This window comes from Chiroxiphia lanceolata, chromosome 2 (assembly GCF_009829145.1).
Source record: "Chiroxiphia lanceolata isolate bChiLan1 chromosome 2, bChiLan1.pri, whole genome shotgun sequence".
Lineage (NCBI taxonomy): Eukaryota > Metazoa > Chordata > Aves > Passeriformes > Pipridae > Chiroxiphia > Chiroxiphia lanceolata.
The window spans coordinates 24,331,531-24,348,528 of NC_045638.1; the positions used below are offsets into that span (position 1 = coordinate 24,331,531).

Below are 16,998 nucleotides of genomic sequence, written 5' to 3' on the forward strand. Positions count from 1 at the left end.
TAATGTACTAATTCTGCCAACAGCAAAGAAGTCTAGCCACCCTGAAAATCAGATGAAATAAGATTGTAAAGGTCAAAGTACCATATTTTCTCACCATATTGGCACAGCATGTGTGAAACTTCAAATTCTTATATTACATTTTTTGAGAAGATTTCTGCAAGAACAGAGAGCAGAAAAAAAAGCAACCCGACCCCCCCCAACCCTCTCTTTTTCCACTTATGAGATTGTAGCAATATAGCCACTTTTCCTCACAAAGTTTGTGAAAATTTTGAGACTAGAAAACATATTTTCAGTTGTGAAGTAGCTCCAATTAGTCACAATTATTTTTCCTTCTTGTTTCATACAAATTAGTATATGACATCATGGTAAATTTGGACAGTTGCTAAGTTGCAAAACCAAACCAGAAAATATTTGCGATAATTCAATTAACACCTGCATCAAAATTGCCACAGTATAAGTGTGGTTATTTTAAAGCAAGTAAAATTTGAACTAATTCTAATTTGTTCTTAAACAAGTGGAAATAATTAAGTCAACAGAAGTTTAGTTTAATTTGGAGCAAATAAAGAGCTGTCCTAACAAGTTTTTTAATGTATCATAAAGGATCACCACCAATTAAAAAAAAATTATGTTTAACTGTTTTATATTAAAAGGTGTATTTTGCATTTGTTTGCTTTCAAGCAAATGCCTTCAGTGCAAACAACAGCAAAATAAGACTTGCTTGAAGAAACCCTCAAGTACTATTATTTTGACTAGTGCACATACCCTTAGCTAACAGATTATATGGATCAATCTGTTGTCACTTGCAGAAACATTAATGCAAGTAGTATCACCAAAACTGTTTTCCTTGCTAGTGCCATTCTTGTATGCTAAAGAAAACTGTCCCTGACAACTTCCCCCATCTGTAGGATGATTCAGAGATGTGGGATATAGTCCATTTTAAACCCCTTTTTGGCCAGTAAGAATGGGACCTGGCAAGGTGTGTGGGCAGGAGGGCACAACACAGAAGTAGAAGAGCACTTGGTCATTTATTACTAGCTTTTTACCCAGCTAGAATACAGACGTTCATGTAGGGTTTCCACTTGGAAGTGTACTTCACTCTCTTTTACTTCATAGTTGATTTTAGAACAAAAAATGTTATTCTTCAGAAAAAGGAAAAGATGGAGTCATATCTTTGGTTGTACATCCTATTACGAATGTCTCTCTATGCAGTATGACATTTCAGAAGAGATTGAAGCAGTATTCAGAGCACGTTGACAGGAATAGATCTGGGCCATACCACCTCAGGTTGGTGGACTCCTGCTGTGGTCCCATTTGGTGCAAATCTTGTTACAAAGTGTGACATATAAAATATATATGGGACCTTGTAAAAACATCTACAGAAAATGGAGCAATATATTAAGGTCGTATTTTGAAGGTTAATCGATGTCTTTCAAATGTGATCTCTTTACTGTAAAAGCTATCAAAGCTTTCTCCTGTAAAAGTTTTGTAAATGTTGACATCTAAGCTGATGATAAGGAAGGAGGGAGGCAGGTATGTAGAAATTTTCTCTTTTATCTCTCTTTGTGGGAAGAATAGCATTGTTGTTTTCAGGTATTATTATTATTGCAGGAGGCTCTAAGAAAATAGGCGAAAACAATGTATCACTTACTGAACAATCATTTTTATGAAATGAGAGACATTTTACATTCAGAGTGCACATTAATCTAATAGCTTTTTTCTAAGGTGCTTTCCTTTGGACACAATTATTTGATTTTGTTAGCTGCAGTACTAATGTTAGTTACAGAAGTGACATGGGTAAGTCATATAGACAGTTGTGAAAAGTAAAGTTCTTAAGACAAACTAAGTGTCTTAATTCCTCTTAATCACCAATGAGTATGTAGATTTATTGTGTCTTAGAGTGACACTTTTTTGTCTTGTAAGCAGTAGTGTTGGAGCTGCCATAATAATTTATCTTTGATTTCTATTTCAGTTTCTTCAATAGCTGTGAAGCATTATTTATGTTTGTCCAGTTACTTCCTAAGTAAAGGAGTTTGAAGATTTGTGTAGATTACAGTCCATCCTTTGACTCTATGCTCTTTTTCAGTTGGTCAATTGAGCTAAAGCTGTTCACTTGTTTCTTCTTCCACTCTCTTCTTCTTTCTTCTTCTTCTTCTCCTTCTCATCTTCCCTCTCTATATTTCCCCATTTTAATTTAACCCAGAAATGACATTACTATGCATGTTAACAATCAAGTGTGACTGTGCTTATCTTTGCTTCTTTTTCTTAATACGTACGTGCCCTACAGCTGTGCTGTAGTATTATGTGACCACAAGTATAATGGTAGATGTGGAAGGTGACCTTACAGACTATTGTAGACTCTGTTGTCAAGATGGCTGCTAAATGCTTTCATTTTCATTTATCCATGAGAATCCAGCTCAGACTAGCAACCATAGCCATAGCCCAGGGAGAGGAGCCTTTCAGTTGCCAGTGGTGTAGTTCTATATACCAGAAATTCTCATGCATTGCTTCTCCACGTTACTGGCAGGTTCTCTTTACAGAACTTCACAGGGCTATTTGGAGCTGTCAGGGCTGAGTGAGTGAGCTGATCTGAGTGCCAGAAACATTGAGCTGCAGTGCCCACATCAGTGCTTTGTGTGGCTGTCCACCCAGTACACCAAACAAGGAATCTATTGGTCTTACCTGTTAATCTCATCCCTGTGTGCTATTTTTATCTCGGTACTCTGCCTAAGTCTGCACTATATTAAATTAATTTTATTGTTCCAAATTCCTTTCATTTTTATGCTATATAATCTTTCTTTTTCCCTTTCACTCTTTAAGTTTCTCTTAACTTTTCTCTCTCTCCTTAGTCACTGCTTAGCTAAGCTATGCATATTTAATTCTTTTCATCTTTCCTCATAAATCAGTCCCTCAGGCCCCAGAACCATTTGTGGTAGTTTCTTTTGAACTGCTCCAATTTGAGTGTCTAGAATTGAATACAATATTCTAGATAAGTTGCCTTTCTGCAGAAAGGAGGAGAGCCTGTTTCCAATCGTCTTGCTATTTAAAAACTGAGGCGGCAGTCCCTTGATGTACACTGAACAGTGACCAAAGGCCTACATATTAGGTCAGCTGCAGAATTTTTGTTAGCTGCAGTATGCTGTAAACTACTTTTCCATCTGCTTTTACTTTACAGTAATCTCTGTAAATTATTAGAGTGTATGTAGAACCACAGTTCACTTGGCGTAGGATTTCCTTTCCTCTGTGCTTGCCAGTCCTTATGGTTAGGCCTGTGAACCAGTGTTTCCCTTGTGGCTTTTAATTCTCTATGATGTATGATACTCAATATCGTCTTTGTCTTCTTCCACATATTTTTTTTTACTGAATTTTATTAATTCAGGCTTTTTCGAATTTTGATTTATGTGTTTTTCTTCTGTGTTTTCTGTAGTTCTCATATGCTATATGCTTCTTGATCCCTGGCATATTTACAGCCTAACTAGTGATATCTGAGAATATCTGTGATGAAAGAATTTTCCCAGATTTTGAAGCAATCTGATTTTTTGTTTCTTTATTCAAGCAGTAAAACAGTTGATTGTCGCTGCTGCTGTTTAACTTTCTCAGTACCTGGGGGGTGTTTCAGCTGTAGTTTTGACTTCTCACTGTGCACCTATGTGTTAAATCACTCTTCCAAGTTGCAGATTTACAAGTATTAGCAAGAGTCATAGTGTTTTTCATCACTTATTGTGATGAGTGTCTGTATAACAAGCCCTTTATATTATACTGTGATGACAGAAAGAATTTTCCAGTGCATCTGTTCCCAGGTGCACATCCTCCCCTCCTCTCTGCTCTCTATCTGAAAGTGTGGACCAGAGATGAAAGTGTTATTACATCTCCATTTACTGCACTGTAAGGAAATGACCATTATTTTCAAAGCTTAGTTGCAACTTCATAAGTTTTGTATTGCAGCCAAACAAAGACAGCTAGGTCTGTGCAAGGACTAGTAGAAGCTATTTTTTTCTAGAGGACTTCTCTGAGATATTCTGTGAGCAGAGATGAATGGGTTAATGCGTTTTACTCATATCTGAGAGTGTGCAGTCTTTTCAGTTGGAAACTCTCAGTGGTCCAGAGCAGACAATGGTGTTTTAGTTTGTTTCACAAAAGGTTCTGATGTTTGCAGGAGAAAGTACTTGAAGTATGCTGTGGTTTGTGGGAATCCAGACTGCACCTTTGTCTCACTGTCCAAGGGAGTATAGGGAGTATAGAAGGATGACGGCAGTAGAGAGGTTATTGAGATAGCAGCTTTACCAAAATAAACAGTGTTCATTTTGCTTGCATTCATGCAGTTTCTGGATGTGGTCCACAGATGAGGACTGCTACTCTGGGATGTGCAGACTTCCTCACAAACCATTCAGACTTTTGAGTTCCCTGTGCTTCAAGACAGGCAAACGGAAATAATAGTGATTATTTTTATTTCTAAAAAAATGGAAAGAACCACTTATGCATGTATTTGAAACCTGTGTTTTATCACACCAAAGGTCAATGCACAGGCAAACAGTTTGGCTACATTTGTTGAATAAGCTGGCAAACAGTTAATGAATTTTACTTAGAACATAAAATATCTGTATGTTACAGACTGCTACATAGCATAAATCACAAATGACAGGGTAGAGCCCTCTGTTATATTTAATTAGATATTATTCAGGCTCTCTTCTATCACTACAATGGCAAGATCCCAAAGTGGTTGATTCTTTGATTTAAATATAATAAATTTTTATAGAATCCACTATAACTTCACTGAATTGCTGATAGATAGGTAGCAGAGTCTATTAGAAAGCATGTAGAGTTGATTAATAGTCTGATAAGTAACTTTTACTTGGTATCAAGCTGGAAATTGATTGCAGATCCTGCTTACCAGTCTAGTCACATCAAAAGGCTCTTGAAGAGCATCACATGGGAGTAAGGTTTTATAAGAGGATGGTTGCTCGAATATGCTCAGGATTGCTCTTCAGCAAAGACAGAATTGGGTATTAAGCAGAAATTGAGGAAGCTTTGTGTATCATGCCATTTAAAAGACATGTTTCCTGTTACACCTGAAAGAATCTCTGTGAAGCCAAGAACAGAAGAAGCACATCAGTTCCTTTACTGCAATGTAGTTTATTCTCAGAGGACCTGGCATTAATTGAATTCTTTGAATTCTTTACAAGGTAAATAGTTTACATTTATACTGCTCCCTCATGATTATCTGCTTTTGGGGTGGGAAGGGATACCAAGAAAAAAGAAAAGGACTAAGTTCGTTACTACGGTGAGCAGAGCACTACTGACCTGATGAAAGCGTTTTAGCTGTGAAAGTCAGGCTGAGTGGTTACGAGCACCACGATTCAGTCACAGCTTAATAAATGCAATGGAGAGGCTGTTCACATGGTAAGTAATTTTTTCTGTGCTGAACAAAGGATTTTCAAATCTAAGTAGTTTAATACTGACCTTAACGCTGCAATTTGAGATGGATTTAAACTAAGTTAGCCCCTTCTGTGGTTAGGAAGTATTTCTTTTTGAAACTGGAAGATGAGTAGACAATACATAATAATTTGTGAAGAGAACACCTGTAAAAAATGCGTTGATCTGTGGTTCAGACACCATGACTTTGGTTAGGCTATAATATTTTTATCACTGATTTCATATGGAATTCAGTTCAGATGCATAAATACTAATAAATTATTATTTCTAATTTAACATAATACATTTAAATAATATTCATTGCTAGTAGCAGAAAATCCTCCCATATAGTGAAGTCATTATGTCTAACAGCAAGTGCATTGCTGAAAGGGTCAGTGCTTTAGTTTCTCATCTGATTTCTGTTTGAAAACGTGGAGTGTACATTAATGTAGCTTTTTGAACTAGATAAAGCTGCACTGATTTACACCATCCACGTACCTTGGTCTGTAAGTGCCAAAGCATTTGCTGCTCACTATATGCCTTTTCTACATTACTTTGTTAGTACTGTGATTATGTTTAGCTAGCCAGCTCTAAAAGTGTTGTACAGTAGTACAGTCCTTATTAAAAACAATGGCTTGATTTATTTAATGAATGCTAATCTATTTAACAGTTCACTGAAAATGTTGAAATTTTGAAATATTTTGTATTTCAGGACAGTTTCAGGTATCTAAATTAGAATGTAAGTGTTTAATTGCAGTTGTGAAGAGGGGCTGCTATCATTATCTTTAGCAAAAACAGACCAAGAGCGGAGCTGAAGTGCCGCAGGACCTAAACTAAACATAATGTATATTTCGGAGGTTTTTTTACCCTTTTTCCTATAGTACGATCAAGATGCTTAGAATATTGTTTAGGTAGCAGTCTCAAGCAATACATTTTCAGAATCTCAGATTACCATTTTTCCCGATATTTTAAGCCCTCTGCACTTTGTTTCAATGCTGTAAAGACCATAGTCTTACAAATATCTGGAAGTTTCATTATTCATTGTTTAAAATATCATCAAAATCAACATAAATGTTTACATAAAGGTAAGCACGTGCCTTAGTATTTGGAAATTTGCAATTTCAAGCAAATCATTCTGTGTCACTTTGCTTGAGATACTTGCTGCATTGAGCAATGTCAGCAGTTTGGATATTTGCCTTTAATGAAGAGATACTTTGCGAAGCACACTATTCCCAGGGTACAAGACTTTTACTTATATTCTGAATCACAATGGCAAATGAGCAAATATTTATGTCACATGAAAAGTCACAATACATCTGAGCAGAGAGGAAAACTATGAGAACATGTATGTAGGCATTCAGCTGCACATTCTGGAAATGAATTCTGACCTGTGCCCCAGATTAGACAGGAACATAATCACCCCCATGTCATGTGAATTACCATCTGAGATGCATTTTTTTAGGATGACTAGTATCCCAATTTAAATGCCAGAGTAAGTGACTAAAATTAATGAACATAAAGCCATAAGAAACAGAAGTATAAAGGAAACTGAAAATAGGTGTGGCAAAAATGTTCCTGCATACCGTAAAGTTACTTGGGCTTAAGTCACCTGCAGGAGATGGATGAAAATACCTGTGGCAATCACATTCTTTCTCTCTGTTTGTGTCCCATCACCCTTCCCGTGCTCTTGGTGTTGTTCAGGAGCTGGTGCTTGTAGTGCCACAAAATATTCCCTCTCTCATCTTCGCAGTGAGAACTAGTGACAATTCAAAGCAAACATTTCCTCTTTACTCAGACATCTCTTGTTTGTACAGGCAGGATCAAGCTCATAATTTGTGTTGTGATGCAGTTAGCATCTGTCCAGTGGTGAGTAAATTGCTAGAATTTTATGAACAGGTTGTTTTGTAGCTATGATTCTTCTTTTTCTTGTGGTCCAGGGTGGACCCAGGCAATGAAGCAGCTCTACACTAACAGGCATCCTTGAAACATTTTTTTTCTGTTGGTTACAGAGGTAATGATTTCCTTTGTCCTGTACTAGTTAATAACCAATGCAATACAATAAAAAATTCTCTGGTTTTGATATTTCAGTGTTTCATAAAGGTTTTTGTATTGTGTGCTTGTATGGAAGATGCAGACCTTAAAACTGTGTATATACCAACAATCTTGTTTATTCTAGTTGTTTTTGTCCAGAATATCTCATTAAATAACTTGGTAAGCTTTTTCAGTTTTTTGATGGGAGATACTGCCAATGTGTGATCTGGTGCAATATACCATGACAATGACAATGACCTTATTGAATCACTGTAGATAACTGTAATTCATCATGTATATCATGAGATATAAACTCCTATGCAGATTGATTCAGAAGGCAACCTTTCTCACTACCAACAAACCTTTCCTCCTGACTAGCATACTCAAAACCAGCTCTGGTTGAGAACATGTTTTTCATATATCTTCTGCTCTTTGAATGGGTCTCATACAGTGTTTTTTTCCAGTTCATCATGGCAGTTTGTGCCATTTTTCTCATATAAGGAAAAGGAGAGATGGACAGACTTGCTGCACGTTACCCTTTAAGAGGTTCTCTAGTAGCTTTGCTTTTGAGTCTGTCTGTAGCTGAGTTGTCAATCTCTAAACAGTAACAGTTTACATCTGCCTAATAAAGTTGTGGATTTTAGCACCTCTTTTTTTCCTGGAGGTTTTCTTTACAGTGGAAGTTGTTGCTGCTGTTGACAGTGCTCAGTTAGGACAGAGTAGTGGGCATACTTTGAATGGTAGAGCTTAATCCTGAGGATTGGGTTGACAGAAAGTTCGGGTAGTTCAAGAAGGGAAGTGCATATTTTCATGCCTCAGGAACCCTGTGCATTGGTATGGCTGACCTGAGCTCCAACCCTGCTGAAGAGTTTGCAGGGGTTACAGCGGACAAAAAGTTGAATGGAAGCCAGCCCTACACACAGATGATGAATCAGGCAAACCACGTAGTGGGCTATACTAGGAGGTGTACAGCCAGCAGTTGGGGGGAACTCTTTGTCTGCTGCTACATGGGGCTAGTGAAGCTGCACTTGCAAGTATGTGTTTAGTCTTGGTCCCCCCAGTGTAAGATGGACCTTGAGGAAGTGGAGTGAGGGCAGCAGAAGGATAACTAACAGACATGACAAAGCTGAAGGCCTCTCAGTAGTGACAATAGTAACAAGGCCACCAAAAAAAACAAGGCATTTTTGATAGAAGACAGTGTAGCACTGAAACAGTTTACCCAGAGAACTTGCAGAAATCGTTGATAGAGGTTTTCAAGACTGCTAGACAAGACAAGGTTATCTGATCCAATGTTGGTGACTAACTCCCTGCTCCAAGTGGTACTAAGCGGTCCATGGAATCTCCTCCAGATCCATGTCTATAACCCTCCTGGGTTTGAGCTGAGCTCTCTTGAGGTGCTCTGCCTCTTGTGCCATTGTTGATTCCCCTGCTCATTAGGCCAACACAGAGCAGAGATCTGCCTGGTTCTAAAACTGGGACTGAATGTTGCATGCCTTAGAGATGAGCACCTGAAGGATTAATTCAGGGAGTTTGCCTTGTCTGCATCTATACTATGTTTTTTAATCCAGGCTTAGTCTAACAAGGTTGCTGACCTGCAGCTGTTACATCCACAGTGAGATACTGATATCATCTGGGATGTATCAGGTTCCAGATGTGCTGAGAGAAGAAACTCCATCTGCAGTTCATTACTTTTCAGCTGAGAACAGTGCCCTAATGGATGGAGGTCTTTTGTCAATCAGCTTGAATTGTTTGACTCTGGCCACACACTGGAAACTGCTATGTGAGGCCAGTTTTGGCAGTCAAGCACTGTTCTTCATGGAGCAAATAGATGGACATTCATACAGGCTAAAGTCATCCTAGTGGAGAGGCAGAGGACACAAAGAGGCACATCCTTCCTGAAACTGGAACTTGGCTGTGTGAGCTCATCTTTGCTGTGCTGTATTTGACCAAGACATTAAGCTAATTTGTTTGATTTCTCACCCTGGATGAGAAGAGCACTGTGATGACAGAGATGTCATACAGCTTGCATCAGTCTCAGCTGTGATGTGGCAGTGAGCACTGCCAGTTCCTCTTAAGAGAGAGGCTACATGTGGGCTAAGCTGAGGAAGAGCAAGGATATTGCTAAACTCTGTGGGCATGGCTACTGAAATATTTTATACATAGCAGAACATTTTTAATAGGGAAGATTTGCAGTTTGCTTATTCCCCGGTCCTGTCATGAGAGAAAGAAGATGCAGTTGCAAACTACCTCATGCTGAGGATGGTCTGAGTACAGATCTTTTATGTGATTAAATGCTCTTAACACTGGGATTGAAACAGGGAATAAAGTTACATCTTCTGCAGCTCTATGGAGCTACCCTTTCATTTCCTTGTCTCTTCCGATGAGGAAATACAAGAAATAAACCATATAATTTTTGCTATGAAATAAACATATAATTTAAGGTCAAACGGAAAATTTTATTTTTTACAGAAGGAGTTGATGGCTTTTGACATGCAGGAAGAAAGGGTTTGTGTTTTGGCTTAATGCAAGCCAATACTTGTTTCCAGTTTTTGAGTTGACAACTCATTTTCTTCTAAGTAGAAGGGCATGCTAAGAAAGGAACAGAAATTATAGGGAGAGGTTAGCCTATGTTAAAAGAAACTGTTTGAACCTGACCCATAGAATTATATTCTATGTCTGCCTCTGTCATGGAGTTTCCAGCAAGACTCTCTGGGCACTCTGGATAAATGTGTGCTCCTCAATTTTGAGAAGTCTGGTTTGAGACCTTGAATTCTAATTCATAGTGAATACATATAATATATAATAGAATATATAATATCTATTATATATTATTTGTGTTACATGAAATTTATAATATAAAATAATATAACAAATAATATAGGAAATAATTATGTTATAGATAGTTTATGGAGTGATTGGCGTTCAGACCTAGGACTATCACTTTGATAATATTTTATTATGGTTTTGTGGTTCATAATAGTTTATAGAATACTATACCTTTAAAGCAAAACAAAACATGTCAAGAAATGAACACATAATTCTTGAACTGGTCGCCCAAAATTAGTGCTTTAAAAAGAAAATAATTGTCTTTCCGTTCTTCTATAGAGAAAGAGAATGCAGATAAGAATGTTCCTTTGTCCATCTTTTTAAATGAAAATAAAGAAATATTTGTGAAGCTTTTATGTGCTGTGATGATGTGAGCTTTACAAAAGCCTGTTGGGAAATTATTAATTATGCCTTCAGAGCAGGGTTTGAATGGTACTCAGTAGTTTTAAATACATGTCAAACAACAAGGAGAAAGCAAAGTGGTCATTTAGTCAACGCTACTCAGGTAGTGCCCTGAATGAGGTAGGGGTCCTTTGATAATGTAACTGCATATATAGCACAACAGGTTGCACAGTAATGCTTAATTGTGGTATTTCTTGACTGCCCAAAGTGAATTGAGCCTGCATCCCCTTCAAAGAGGCCTTCCTTCAAACTTAAGAGAAAACTTCCCTCATCTGGGCTGCAGTCAATCCTTAGAGATTACAAATTTGAGCACCTAGCCCACATATGAAGGAAATTTATACATATAAAGTAGAACATGAGAATCAGAAGTGATGAGGTCGTCGATAGCCACCAGATCCAAAGGTCTTAGGGTCGGTTGGTGGGCATGTCATTGATGGATGTAGGTTCATATTCAAGGACTTCAGCAATAAAATTATCTGACAATCCGCTAGACTCCTTTTGTAACATAACAGTCCCCTGAAAAGCAACTAGCAGCATGTAGTCTCCTACAGTCTTCAGTCTCAGTGGAAAAGAGAACATATTGGAAAAGAACATCACTTTTATTGCAATGTTGTGGTAACCTGTTATTGCAGTTTAATGGTAACAGCAAATGAGGAATCTGACTTAAAGGTAAAGCTATGAATGTTAGGAATAACTGATTCAAAGACACATTCGTGATCAGTTTCCACATGAAGATATCTGTATCTGGCAGTTTCAATAGAAGAATCAATTTTGAAAACTCTATACAGTGAAAATTTTAATAAATTTAAAAAAAAAAAGATGTACACATAGTTAGGAATCTGAAATGACTTTGATATTTTTGATAGTTGCCTGAGTACCCAATGCATGCTAATGAACTCTTTATAATTATGATATGATGATTTTTCTTCTCACTGAATACAGGTATTTACCAACTGAAAGCAAGATTAAAATTAATAAAAAAGGACCATGGGCATCAGTCTGGCATTTCTCTTCATAATAGTTTCTTGTTTGTAAGCAAATGTGAGCTACTTGAATTATGTTGAAATATTTAGATATTTTGCCCATCTCATATTTGAATTTTTAGACCACTTTCTATTCACATTTGTTCACATAAACTGAGGTCATCATGGCTAGGCTTTGTGAACAAAGATTTGGGAAGGGCTCTTACCCACATTTGTTACAAGCATGCTGGTGGCTAAAAAGGCCAATACAAGACAGGCATGTCTGGTTGCAAAAGGCACAGCAGAAAGACTCCTTAGGTGATATATTCTGCAAGGCACGATTCTTTCTGCTTTGTCTTTTCTCCTCAAGAGTGATCCTGCATGCTTTCTCAAACGCATCAGCAGCGTTATAGATGGTGTGTCTCCAGACCTCCTGATTGGAGGCCAGAGTAGACCAGTTATGGCTGAGATGTTGTTTCAGGGAGTCCTTGTATCTCCTCTTCGGGGCTCCTCTCTTGCAGCAGCCGGTGTCAAGTTCACCATAAAGCAAGATCTTAGGGAGGCGGTGGTCCTTCATCCTGGAGATGTGTCCTGCCCATCGCAGCTGTGTTCTCAGCAACATGGCCTCAATGCTTGTGACTGCTGCTTGTTCTAGAACAGATGTATTGGTCACATAATCTGACCAGTGGATGTTTAGGATTGTACGGAGGCAGCGTTGATGGAAGCGTTCTAGGAGTCGTAGGTGGTGGTGGTAGATGACCCATGATTCAGATCCATATAACAGAGTAGCCAGCACAATGGCTCTGTAAACACTGATCTTTGTACTTTTCTTCAAGTGTTTATTTCACCAAACTCTTTTATGAAGCTTTCTGAAGGCACTGTATGCCTTTGCTAACCTGTTGTCTATCTCTCCATCAATCTTACCGTCCGAGGAGATGAGGCTACCTAGGTTATTAAACTGCTGGACTGATTTGAGCTCTGATTGGCCAATGGTGATATGGGGGTGATGGAAGACTTCCATCGTAGCAGTTCACATAAACTGAGGTAGCTTTTAAAAAAATGCATCAGTGATGTAATGGGATTAATTATGTGTTGTTTTCAAAAAATAAATGACAATGACATATGCTCTCTATAGTCAGCATTGGTTGAGTAGGTGGAGCTCACATGGTAGACTTATATATGGTTAGAACAACAAAAATTGGTGGAGGTTTTATGGCACATTTGAAAGCATGATCTAGATTTGTCTGCCTTCAATTTCTTACAGGCTGTTTCCAGCTATGTAATGTTTTTCGGACCCATGAGATGGAAATTGAGCAGTGCTTGCTGGAATCCCTCCCTCTTGGCCAGCGGCAGCGGCTGGTGAAGCGGATGCGCTGTGACCAAATAAAGGCATATTATGAACGAGAAAAAGCTTTCCAGAAACGGGAGGGCTATGTGAAAAAACTGAAACATGGAAAGAATCATCGAGTTCGTTTTAATCTTGCTGATATGATACAGGATGCAATCATACGTCACGATGATAAAGAAGGTATGTAGTAATGTTGAAGTGTTTTTCTTCTTTTGTACAGAAAAAGTTTCAGAGGAAAAGCTCCCTTGTTCTGCTCACCTGTCTTTAGGTAAAATACAATTTTACATGATAGTAATCATAAAGTGATTACCTCAATAGAATATGCAGGCATGTATTGCATACAGCGTTGTAGCTTATTACTGAAATGAATAAGGTGCAGAGAATAAACCTTCAGAAACCTAATTAATTTATTTTGGGGTTAATATATGTATAAACGAATATATTTAAAAACAAATAAGGACTATGATTCTGTGATTATGTGTGGTCTCTTATATACCTACCTGTGGCTATAGAATTTAACACAAGTTACTTTGAAAATTAGGTTCTCTCTAATAGCTTAATGTCTTTCTTGTATTGAGGTGCCCAAAACTGGACGCAATATTTAAGGTGAGGTTGCACCAGTGCAGAGAAGAGTGAGACCATCTCCTCCCTTGACCAGCTGGTGATGCTGTGCCTGATGCCCCCCAGGATATGGTTGCCCCTCCTGTCTGCCAGGGCACTGCTGACTTATATTGAGTTCACTCCTGAATCTTCATTTATTTGTGCATTTGTTCTGACTGTCACTGGGGTGTAGCCCTACATGTTTAGATCTTAACAGGAAAGCAGTCAAAAAGCTCTTCTTTTCAAGTGAGTGCCCAGGGCATCATTTATAACTAAGTTACAAATAAAATTCACAACCTTTCATTTCACTCTCCTAGTGTGTACAGGGATGATAAGTGAAAATATTCTTCCTCCATGTTTCTGTAGCTCCTAATGTTCTCTAAAAACCAAACAGAATACCAGATATGACTTCTAGCATTCTGTAAAAGTTGGATACTTCAGGCTATTTTTGACATATACACTGAAGAAATGTAGTTTGCTTATTGCAGTGGTGGTGGGGCATCAACAGTCTTTTATGTTGCATATACTCAGCCTTGAGGCCTCCTGAATCAGAATATGAAGTTCAGCAACTGCTGAGACTGAAGCATGAGCATAAAGGGAAGATACCTCAGGCAGAGGACAGTAAGGTGAGGGAAAAACAGGAATAGTGTCCTGCACTTGAAACAAATAACATAGGTCGCCAGAAGCAAATAGCCTGCAGATAACCCAATAGCAGTAACAATGCTGTCATGAATTTGTGGTACTTTCCAAGGACTATGAAAATTGTGATTGTTGTCTTTAAGCAGTTTGGGGACCTGCAAGTACCTGTCTGATGTGTTTTTAGACAAATGTTCCCACAGCCTGTTTGCTTTGAGGTGAAAAATGCTATATTAAGAACTATTATCATGTAAACCAATAAAAAAAAAAATTAAAAACAAAAGTTGAAACTCATAGACATGAAAAGTGCTTTCCTACCAATGTTGTTGAATGGAACATCCAACCATGATTCTTTAGTGAATATATGCACGTTAGAATTTCTGTTCAAATTAGATCTATGGTTTTGTAGAGAACATCACATCCAATTACTGTGTTTGGTCTTGTTTTATGGAGCATGTAAAGTAGATTCCTTTCAGGGAAAACTGGACTGGAAGATGTTGTCTAGAAGTACACCTAATGCTTAAAAACAGTAATGAGTTTTCAATCTGTAAGGCTAGACATAGCCTAAAGTAATCCCACTGAAACAGTATAGCTGGGGAAGTTGAGCTTTTGTCACCCCCCGTTTTCCTTGTCTATTTAGTAATATTTCACAGTGTGCTCAGGAGTCAACAGCATTGTGAAATATGCTCAGTTTGAATGTAGAGAAACAAATTCAGTAATAAGTATTTTTAAAATGCTTCTCTTTGGAAAAGCTGGGCATTGAATAAACATTTTTTTAAAAGGTAATTCAGTGCAATTAAGTAGCAGAGAGGTACTTAACATGATTTAGTAATAACTATGTAATAACTTAGAATAAAATCTCTTTTACTATATGAAGATAAGGTGTTATCCTGTGAAAAATGGAATATGGGCTGATCTGAATGTTTTGTATTTTGGAATAAATATGAAAGGCAATCAAGATGAGAAATTAGCAAATTTTCAAAAATTCAGTTTTGTTTACTCAGCGGGGTATTTTAATGCAGTTCCAATGTCTTTAGTTTTAGAAATAGTATGATTTTCAAACTGGACATTTGGTTAATAGTGAGATATCTAATAGCAAGTGTAAAGCTGTGGTACAGCATATTCAGTACTCAAATAGCTTTAGTCAATTAAATTCTATCAGGCAGCACCTTTCCTTGTGAGCAATTAATTTTGTGAGTTTGAAGTGCAATGGTTTTGAAGAGAGAATTCCACTCAAGGTATACCATAACTTATCTGGCTGTGAATAAGCCTGATCCTGCCATTTGGGATGTACAGACAGACTGTGGTGTCCAAGAAGAGGACTGTGCAATCTGGATACTTTAAATTAAATAACTGGATACACATAGATGGAGTCAATTTTGTGATGGAACTGTGAATGTTTTTGTGGCCCTTGGGTTCAAAGTGTGTATAAGTCCCCAAGCATCAGAGCTTTTAGGGTGTGGGGTTTTTGTAAAATAAAACTGAATATCTCAGGGCTAAAATACAGTTTTCTTCTAGTTTTACCCTTGCAAGAGTGTATAGAACAACAGAATTATGAAGGAGTAGGTTGTTCAACAGAGAATTGAAGCTGGGACTATTTTCTTCAATTTTTAGATATATTTAGGAAATGTTTACAAATCTTGGGCTTTCACACACTTTACCCACAACTGTGTGCTTCCTCCATCTTTAAATTGAAACACTTCCCAAGTCTGACTGTTTCGCTCCTCTGAGACTGTTAAGCAGAATCCTGTTTGTTGATGAATCCTGGAGAAGTTTTACTTGTTTGGGGGTCTGATTATAAAAAAATCTATGTCACTCACACAAACTGATTATGTAGAAAATGTGGATACTTTGCATGAAGATCACAGAAGACCAACAAACCCAGGAGAGAGTGATCAAAATGGAGATGAAGAACTATGAGAGTTATACAACAATGTTCACATGGGAACAGATTTGAATGCAACTTTCAGCAAGAAAGAACACTCATTTGATAAGTGTAAAAGACTGCTAAAGAGGGATGTTTTACAGTTCTGTGAAGGAAATGCAAAAAACTGTAGTATAGAAAGTGGAAATAGGACACAACATTAGAACAGAATAGAAGTATCTTCCCAAGTGAAGTCCAGGGGTTCATTTCTTCTGTATCATAAAGTATGTAGACTGGACAGCACATTTTGAAATGATGAGTAGTAGTCTGGTTTGGTAGGTGAGATAAATTAGATAGATGAATTTATAATGTGTCTAGTGCAGAGACGTTTCACACCTGAGTCTGTTCAGAATTTCACTCTTACAAATTCATTGTCTTTGTTATTAATGAAAAATATAATATACCTTCTGGACAATTACTGTAGCAGCTGCTACTGTGCACAAAACGCATTGCTGATACTGCCTGCTAATAGGAGTGATCAGGAGTTTGCATTAAAATTAATTTTAGAATGGGCTTTTAGAAATTTTTCTCAGTGATCTGCTTTGTCTCAAATTCAGAAATTAAATATGTGTTCATTATATTTCTCAAAAAGTTAAAAACTAGTGAAATATTGTATCTTTGCTCTTTTTGTAGACATTTTAAATTATTAATTGTATTTTTTACTTATTATTCCTAACTTTTATTTGGTATTTTATCTGACCCAGGGAGATGGAAGGGGAATCCTCCTTCTCTTTCTCCTTGCAGCTTCCTGCAATTTCTCTCATTTAAATCAATGTTTTTGGTGCAGTTGGTGGGCTATGTTCACCCACACTACTAATAGTGAACATTGCAGCTATCATTCTCAGTGATGACATATATAG

At 37.5% G+C, this 16,998-nt stretch overlaps 1 protein-coding gene across 4 annotated transcripts in view; it reads left to right on the plus strand.

The window, feature by feature from the left end:
- Positions 1-16,998, plus strand: part of MYO16 (myosin XVI) — a 363,225-nt gene that overhangs the window by 84,002 nt on the left and 262,225 nt on the right. For all 4 annotated transcript variants that reach the window (XM_032679459.1, XM_032679458.1, XM_032679457.1 and 1 more), the window contains exon 2: positions 12,895-13,158. In XM_032679459.1, the coding sequence (XP_032535350.1) occupies positions 12,933-13,158 (226 nt within the window). In that variant the 5' untranslated portion in view covers positions 12,895-12,932. The remainder of the gene's footprint in view (positions 1-12,894; positions 13,159-16,998) is intronic.